At 57.7% G+C, this 9215-nt stretch overlaps 1 protein-coding gene across 1 annotated transcript; it reads left to right on the top strand.

The window, feature by feature from the left end:
* The first annotated feature begins 329 nt into the window (after nucleotides 1-329).
* On the top strand, nucleotides 330-8961 carry E2F1 (E2F transcription factor 1). The gene is made up of 7 exons (XM_079946168.1): nucleotides 330-705; nucleotides 5408-5498; nucleotides 5858-6077; nucleotides 6920-7072; nucleotides 7787-7901; nucleotides 7996-8221; nucleotides 8350-8961. Exons 1-7 carry the CDS (start codon nucleotides 445-447, stop codon nucleotides 8595-8597), a joined length of 1314 nt encoding a protein of 437 aa, XP_079802294.1. The 5' UTR covers nucleotides 330-444; the 3' UTR covers nucleotides 8598-8961.
* The last annotated feature ends 254 nt before the right edge of the window (nucleotides 8962-9215 follow it).

Raw genomic sequence — 9215 nt, forward strand, 5'->3', positions numbered from 1 at the left:
ATCAGCAGGATGGGGTACGTCGGGGAGCGGTTGGCTGCCCCCTTCTTCGGACAGGGGTCATCCCCTCTGGGGGCGGGGAGTGCGAACGCGCCTGGCACCGCCCCGACAAAGCCTGCGCGCGCCCCGTCCTGCGATTGGCCGGACCGCCTCGCGCCGCCGCCCCGTCCCGCCCTCCGCCGCAGGTCCGGCGCGCTGCAGCCAATAGGTGCCGTCGCCGTCGCCTGCGTCACAGTCCGGACAGCCAATGGTGGCAGCGCTCGGCGGCTCGTGGCTCTTTCGCGGCAAAAAGGATTTGGCGCGTAAAAGTGGCCGGGACTTTGCAGGCAGCGGCTGCCGGGGGCGGAGCGGGATCCGGAGCGGGATCGAGTCCTCGCCTCGGCCTGCCGCCATGGGCCCGCGCCGCCGCCGCCGACTGCCACCCGGGCCGCGCGGGCCGTGAGCGCCATGGCCGTGGCCGGGGCCCCCACGGGTGGCCCTTGCGCGCCGGCGCTGGAGGCCCTCCTCGGGGCCGGCGCGCTGCGGCTGCTCGACTCCTCGCAGATCGTCATCATCTCCACGGCGCAGGACGCCAGCGCCCCGCCGGCCCCTGCCGGCCCCGCCGCGCCCGCCGCCGGGCCCCGCGACCCCGACCTGCTGCTCTTCGCCACGCCGCAGGCGCCCCGGCCCACACCCAGCGCGCCGCGCCCCGCGCTCGGCCGCCCGCCGGTACGGACACCAGGGACACTGGGCCGACTGCGCTACCTGGACCCCCGCGCAGACCCTGGCGGGGCGCGGTGTTTGGCCCGGCGGCAGCTGGGACGGGGGAGGGTGGGCTGACGCGCCCGGGCTGGGCGGTGCCGAGCCTGGGTTGGTCCTCCGGGCCCCGCCCCGGGGTGCAGGGTGACCTCGGGCCAGTCCTTGTTTGCTGCTCTGTGCTCTGGGCCTCAGCTTCCTCGCCAGAGACGCTCAAGGGTCAGACTCAGTGATAATAATTGCCCCACGTGTATTCAGCTATCGCTGACTGCATGCCAGGTCTCTGGCAGACTTCAAGGCAGCTAAAACTCACATCCGTGCTGTGAGCTCGGTGTTGTCACTGTGCCCATCTGAACTGTGTCCAGAGAGGGGAAGTGACTTGCCCCCTGGTCACAAGGCTGCAAGTGAGATTTGAACTGAGGCCTGCTGGCTTCAGACCAGAATGTGTGGCTGGGTGGTGGGCATGGCTGCTTAGGGAGGTCAAGGGGGGCGTTCTGGCTCCAGACCGTGGAAGAGCCGCTGAGGAGACCCTCCTTCCTGCCTCGATGCTGGGACTGCCAGGTGCAGGCCTGGCCCTCCGGGCCTCTGGGGACAGGCCGCCTGGCTGGGAGGCCTTCTCTGCAGGGGCGGGGTGGCTGGGCCAGCTGCTGATCCCCTCCCTTTGCCTGTCCTTCCATCTGCCATCCTCCACCCTCCCAGACCCTGGTTGCCATGGAACCTCATTAATCAGGCAGGCAGACCCCTGGGCCCCAGTGGAAGTACTGGGTGGGTTGGGCCTCTGGGAGCTGGAGAGGAGGCCCCCGGTGCCAGGAGAGAGTAAATGCCCCAGGGAGATGCCTTGATAAAGTGCTCCCTGAGCAGCAAGAGGCTCAAGACAGTTCAGACTAGGGGGCCCAAAAGAAGCGGCTGAATTACAGGGGGAGAAGGGAGTGGAGCCCTGGAGCTTGGCCCTGTGGGCTCCAGGACAGGGTGTGGAGACCAGTTTGACTGGCACAACCTGTGGGTGAAGGTGAGGCATGGATGGGCAGGATGGGGTCTCCGCATAGGGCTTGGAGCAAGTTGTGGGAGGAGGCAGGGCCCAGGGCAAGGTGGTGGAAGCCGCCCAACTGCTCATGGCCTGGGTGGCAGCTGGTCCCTGAGGCATCCCGGCAAGGTTCCCCCAACCCCCTTGGCCCCTTGCCCAGTGTGGCCTTCCTTCCGGAATCACCGAGATGCTAATAATAACAATAGCAGGCACCATTGTTTTGAGACTGTATTGTGTATTAGGCGCTGTGCCAAACACTTTACCCAATTAACTCTTTTAACCCTTTCAACAACCTTCCCCTTTTACAGGTAGGGAAGCTGAGGCGTAGAGATGTTAGAACATTCCCTAGTAAGTCAGCTAGTGAGTGCTGGGACCAATCCAGATTTCCTGAGTGGTTAACTGCTGGGATGCCTTGCATACTGGAGATGCTAATAGAGGTTGAAGGAAGCCCAGGGTCCCTTCCTCCTAATGAGTGAGACGGATGGAAGTTGCACCAGGGGTGGGCCACCTGACTCGTCTCCTGTACCCCAGCAACCTGTCCCTGTGGGTACCAGCTTGGAGCCTGGACAAGTAGCCTCCAGTTTAGCTGATTGACAGGTACCTAGCAGGCCCAGGGCTGTGGGTCCTGCCCTTGGGGAACTGAGCTTCAGGCTCGGAGGGACAGCCAGGGACTGGGCTGAGGACGTATGCCCTCTCCTCCACCCCCAGTGGTGTCAGGGGCAGCCTCATTGGGCCTGAGCATTCCATTCATTCAACAGTTGTTAGTGAGCACCTATGAGGTTCTAGGCACAGGCAAGTAAGGAGCCTCTGCCCTCACAGTACTTAAGGGCCAGTAGGTGTTTTCTTCCGTGGGCAGGGGTGAGGGCTGGTGCAGTCTTGGAGCTGAAGTTCAGAAACATAGGCCCAGCTTTTGCCATCCAACACCCCCTAACATTGTACCTGTGGGTAGCCACTGGCCATCTGAGCTGTGGCCTCCACTGACCCCCTGCTCTAGCATTTGTTTGGGGCAGTCCTTGAAACAAGTGACAGGCTCAGCTTCTGCACGAGTGAGCATTCATTGAGTACCTCCTGCATACAAGTCTCTGCAATTCAGCCATTCCTCCTGGCCCTTCCTGTCCACCTCTACCCTGTTGTCATGGCTGCTAAAAAACAAACTAAATATAATACTCATTTACTATAGAAAAAGAGTTAAAAGGCTAGAAAGTTGAGGGGGACAAGATCCCAGCCCCATCCATTTTTCCTTTTTTCTCCTCCTGAGCCTGCTTTTGTTTTTAAGGCGGTTATGACAACTTCCTTTTTCTAAAGTTTTAGAAATTGACGTTTTTCCTTTATGTCCGTGTTCAGCAGCACATCATCCGCACTTTAGAGATAAGGCAACATGGCCCGTATGTTCCTCCCTCCCGTACAGAGGTCACCCCTGAAATGGATTCTGTAGTAATAGAAACTGAACCAGAGAAAATGGTTTCATGAGCTGTCAATATGTCTTTGGGAGGCTTCTGTATCAGCCTGCCTCAGTCCGTCTTGACAGCAGCGTGGTATTCCAGAGGCTGGATGAACCAGTTTTTGTGTCTCCTCCCATGGATAGGTGTTTGAGTCATCCAGATTTTTTCACCAGTGTTTTGTTTGTCTTCACCCCTGCCTTTTGGGTCCCTGTGCCTGCATCTCTAGAGAGCGGCAGCAGAAATGGGCATCCATCTGCTTGAGCCCTTGTTTTAGAGTGTGGCATTGATCTGCCTTCAGGGTGGGCACCCCTGTGGGGAGCAGGAAGGAGGCAAGGGGTGCGGTTGGCTGGAGCATACTAGGGTTCAGGCCCTAGGGGCAAGGCTGGAGAGGGGGTACATTCTGGTTCGGCTTCAGGGGGCCTGGCCTCCGGACTAGCCTCTGCCCAGCCCACTAAGGTTTAGATCCTGACTCCACCTCTCACTATGTGACCTCTCCGAGGTGCAGGCTCCTCAGGAAGTGGAAGTCCTCAGAGCACCTGCTGCAAGATGGTTGGAGGGTTTGATGATCGCACGCAGGAAAGCAGTTACCTAGTGGTGCTCGGTACACAGGAAGCACTCAGCGCGTGTTAGCTCTTCTAGTCGCGGATCCCTGAGGGAATCCATGAGTGTGTGCGTGAGAGGGAGTGTCAGCATGTGGGCTGGTTCATTCAGCAAACGTTTGTTGATGCCCAGACCCTGTGTACAGAGACTATTCAGACCCAGTGCCCGCCTCTGAGGGGCTCCCTGGCTTCTGGGTGAGACAAACGCATCTGCAGAAATTTGTAGCGAGAGACCATGTGGGGAAAGGTTGGGTTTGAGGCAGTTCTGAGGGAGAAGAGCCTCAGTTTCTCTTGTGGGATCGGAAAGGCTTAGGTTATGGGTAAGGTGCCTGCCCACAGAGCGGGAAGCGGTGGTGTGAATTAGGAGGGAGGGAGGCAAGGGCAAACCAGGGAGGGGACCAGCATGAGCTGAGGCTTGGAGACACAGGTTTGTGAAGAAAGATGTCTCAGCAGAAGTTCTTGTGGAGAATTGGTGGCAGATGAGGATACTAAGGTGGAGGGGGACAGATGGAGGCAGGGAGGCCAATGGGAAGACAGCTGGTCCAGGTGGGAGGCGCTGGTGGCTGTGGGGACAGGATTTCTTGGCAGCCGGTTGTGATGAGGGCAGCAGGTGGGGCTGAACCAGGCTCTAGCTCAGGAAACCCTGTGGGGAGGGGAGGGGAGGGTACATCAGGATGCAGTGGAGATGCCTGTGAGACCTCCAGGGCAATCTCCATCCTCGAGTGGTGTAACTAAATCAGAGGGCATCTGGGCAGGACTCCTGGCTCTGCCACCTCCTGCCTGTATGACCGTGAGCTTCTCTGGGCTTCAGTTGCTTCATCTGTAAAATGGGGCCATTACTGTGCTGCCAAATTCACAGACAGAGACCAGAGAGAGGCAGCGACTCACTCAGAGGACCTGTCTCCTAGTGGCTTGAAATGACAAACATTCATTATCACACAGTTTCTGGGGGTGAGGAATTCAGGGGTTACTCAGCTGGGTGCTTCTGGCTCAGGGCCTCTTCTGAGCTTGCTGCCAAAATGTTGGCCCGGCTGCAGTCGTTGGAAGGCATGACTAGGGTTGGAGGATTTGCTTCTGAGCTTACCTGTGTTGCTGTTGTGGGGGAGACTTCAGTTCCTTGCCACTTGGGCCTGTCCTTAGGGCTGCTTGAGTGCCTGCATGACATGGCAGCCGGCTCCCACCGAGAGTGAATGATCCAATAAAGAGAGCAAGGAGGAAGCTCCAGTGCCTGTACGATCCAGTCTCAGAAGTGACACACACCCACCATATTCTGTTCATTCGAAACAAGTTACCAGATCTGGCCCATATTTAAGGGGAGGTGAATTAGGCTCCATCTTTTGAAAGGAGGAGTATCAAAACATTTGCAAACTACCGCATGCCCCCAAGAAGGTGGTGGTGGAACTGGGGCTTGGACTTCTGCCTTCCAGTTGAGTGTTCTGTCCTATGGGGTAGGATTGTGTCCCCTGGGACCTCCCCCTCACTCACACATTTGGGCATCCTGGGAGAGAGACTGAGGCAGGGGGCGGCTTGGGAACACCAGGCCCTCAGCCAGGTCTCTTGTGGCCCCACTCTCCTGGTTACTGGGCATCCTCCCGTTGTTTTTGCCGTAGGTGAAGCGGAGGCTGGACTTGGAAACTGACCATCAGTACCTGGCCGAGAGCAGTGGGCCAGCTCGGGGCAGAGGCCGCCACCCAGGAAAAGGTACCCCCCGAGCTTGGGCTAGGGCAGACCTCCTGGTTGGACCCAGGTTGGGGGGTGTGGGCAGACAAACATGCTTGCAGACTAAGCTCTGATCTGTTAGGCCTGGGCCTGAGCCAGGCCTCTGGGAGCCCCAAGGGGCAGCTGGAGTGGCCGCCTGGCATGGCTTCCCCAAGCCCTGGGGTGTGGGGAGTTCCCCAGCCGGAAGAGGAATACTGTGGTTGGCAGGCTGCCACAGGGCCTCCCTGCTTGGCCTCACCAAGGGGAAGGAGCCATCTGCCCCTCAGCCCCATTCCCCAGAGCCTGGCTGGGGCTGGGGGGTGGGGGTGGTGCTGAGGGACCCTACCCTGCCTGGCCCCCAGGTGTGAAATCCCCAGGGGAGAAGTCACGCTATGAAACATCGCTGAATCTGACTACCAAGCGCTTCCTGGAGTTGCTGAGCCGCTCGGCCGATGGTGTCGTCGACCTGAACTGGGCAGCTGAGGTGCTGAAGGTGCAGAAGCGGCGCATCTATGACATCACCAACGTCCTTGAGGGCATCCAGCTCATCGCCAAGAAGTCCAAGAACCACATCCAGTGGCTGTAGGTACCAGCCAAACAGGAGGGTGGGTGGAGGCCCGGGGCCAGGCCAGCCCGGAGGAGCTGATAGCGATACCCACTGTGGCTGCCCGGATTACCACCTTACTGCTGGGCAAACCGAGGTTTAGAGAGGAAAGTTGGCTTCCCTGAGGTGATAGATGCAGGCAAGAACACAAATCTTACCTGTGTAGCTCAGTGTAACTTTACATATTTCTTCACCTGGGTGACCACCATCTCGATAAGAATAAGGAACATTTCCAGCACCCCAGAAAGTTCCCTTGTGCCCCTCCCAGACAGTCTACTCCTCATACCACCAGGTGACCACTGTTCTGGCTTCTGTTGCCATTGATGAGATTGTTTAACACAGCTGTTTTATTCTTGTTAATTCTTATTTTATTTTTCCCTTCTCACCTCTTTCCCCGGTCATCCTACTCCCCTCTCTGACACATTTGTGTTCTCAGTTTTCGGTAGATATTCCACTCTACATCATTTTTTTCTTTTCAATATGTCTTAGAAATGCTTCCATGTCTGCATCTAATGCATTCTTGTCCTTTAACACAACTGCATAGTATTCCACGGCATGTCTGTCCTCATTCACTTACCCAGCCCCCTATGAGGGACACATGGGTGTTCACAGACATTCAGGCCCGACGTTGAACCCGGCCAGTCTGCTTGGAGCCCAGCTTCAGCCCTCTGCTGTTTCCCAGCTGAGGAACCAGGCCAAGAGGAGCAAGGGCTCGCCTGGGTCTTACAGAACAGAGGCAGCAGCAGACTGTTCTGCTGAGGGTCACGCCTCCTGGGAAGAGGGGCCGGGAGCTACTAACCCTCCCTTTGCCTCCCGGCAGAGGCAGCCATGCAGCAGTGGGGATCGGTGGGCGGCTTGAAGGATTGACCCAGGACCTCCAGCAACTGCAGGAAAGCGAGCGGCAGCTGGACCACCTGATCCACATGTGCACCACTCAGCTGCGTCTGCTTTCCGAGGATGCTGACAGCCAGCGATATCCTTGAACTGCCTGGAGGGTGACCGTGGCCCCATGCAAGTGGGAATAGAGAGGCTACCCTGGGCCCTGGATTCAGGAGAGGGTTCTGGCTTTGGATACCAGTCCTGGCCCAGCCTTTAGTCACTGTGTGACACTGGACAAGTTACTCTCTGAGTCTCAGCTTCATCTGTAAAAGGGGAAAATAATCCTATTCCAAAGTTGCACAGAATGAAACAAGAAAAGCTAGGATACCAATAACAAACATTTATTTAATACAATGATTCGGTACCTGGTTGTAGCTTCAAGGTTAGAGATATAAGTTTTTGTCTTTTATTTACAAAAATAGAAACTTTATTTTAAAATAAGCTTTTTTTTTTTTAAGTGAATACCCAAATTACGTTTATACATTTTGGAGATAACTACTAATTGACACCAAGGTCATGGGTCAGAGTAAATTCTCAGTACCAAGCCTGTATTTGTGTAATTTATAGGAAATTATTGCAGGCAGCCATTATTACCTTAAGATCTGATGGGTAGAGAGTGGTCTCGTACAGATGTGGGAACTGAGGCTCAGGGGCATGAGATAGGATTGAGTGCCAGCTATGTGCCAGGCCCTGGAGTGGGAGATGCAGAGGACAGGAGTGACTCAGTGGGTATGGGCTCTGCCTTATGAGCTGTCTGGGTGGGTGGCCCCCAAAGGCCAAAGGTCATGTGGTCCTTGACTCCACCAACCCTGGCCTACGTGACCTGCCAGGACCTTCGTAGCATTGCGGACCCTGCAGAACAGATGGTTATGGTGATCAAGGCCCCCCCCGAGACCCAGCTTCAAGCCGTGGACTCCTCAGAGGTGAGACCTGGGAGTCTAGACTGGAACAGGACAGGCTGGGCTGGGCTGGTAGTTAGCTGAGCCTCAGTTTACTCTGCCTGCTACCTTTACCCAGACCTTTCAGATCTCCCTTAAGAGCAAACAAGGCCCCATCGATGTTTTCCTGTGCCCTGAGGAGAGTGCGGGCGGGATCAGCCCCGGGAAGACCCCGTCCCAGGGTGCAGCTTCTGGGGAGGAGGACAGGGCAGCTGACCCTGCCACCACAGTGCCACCACCACCATCATCTCCCCCCTCATCCCCTGCCTCGGATCCCAGTCAGTCCCTGCTAAGCCTGGAGCAAGGTGGGTGAAGGGTGGGTGGGCAGGGCGGGGTGGGGCCCCCCTCTCCCGGGTGGGTGGGCAGGTGTGACAGCCCCTCTGCCCTCCCCGCCGGGGTGTCCCCGGCCTGTGATGCTCCCCCGTCTCCCCAGAACCTCTGCTTTCCCGGATGGGCAGCCTGCGGGCCCCCATGGAAGAGGACCGCCTGTCCCCACTGGTGGCGGCTGACTCGCTCCTGGAGCACGTGCGGGAGGACTTCGCCGGCCTCCTCCCCGAGGAGTTCATCAGCCTGTCCCCCCCGCACGAGGCCCTCGACTACCACTTCGGCCTTGAGGAGGGCGAGGGCATCAGAGACCTCTTCGACTGTGACTTTGGGGACCTCACTCCCCTGGATTTCTGACGGGGCTTAGGGGGACCAGGGCCTCCTGGGATGCCCACCCTGTCTCTGTAGCCCTGGAGCCCCCTGCCCCTGGCCGTCCTCCTAGTCCAATTGGAAACGTTTAATTTATACCCCTCTCCCCTACCTCCAGAAGCTTCTAGCTCTGGAGTCTGGCTACTGCCAGGAGGCTGAGCAAGCCAGGAAGGGAAGGATTCTGTTTGTGGTGTGTATGTGCATGCACCCAACACCCGACACGTGTGTACACGGGGTGAGTGGTGTGTGAGCATGTGTGTGTGCATGTACCGGGGAATGAAGGTGAACACATCTGTGTGTGCACTGAAAACACGCCCCAGTGTGTCCACGTGTGTGTGCATGAGCCCATGTGTGCGCATGGCGGGGGCTCTAACTGCACTTTTGGTCTCCTTGCTCCAGGGGCCCCGCGAGGCCCAGGGTGGCCACCTGCCCCCAGAATCCTGCGTGCTGACCAGGCCGGGTGGCGAGGCCTTGGCCTGCTCGTTTGCAGGACCGCGAGAGCACTTCTGTCGTCTTAAAGGTTTTTCTGATCGAAGCTTTAATGGAGCGTTATTTATTTATCAAGGCCTTTTTGGCAAGCTTGGGGCATCAGCAAAGGGTAGGAGG

This window comes from Stenella coeruleoalba (genome assembly GCF_951394435.1).
Source record: "Stenella coeruleoalba genome assembly, chromosome: 15".
In the NCBI taxonomy this organism is placed as follows: Eukaryota; Metazoa; Chordata; class Mammalia; order Artiodactyla; family Delphinidae; genus Stenella; species Stenella coeruleoalba.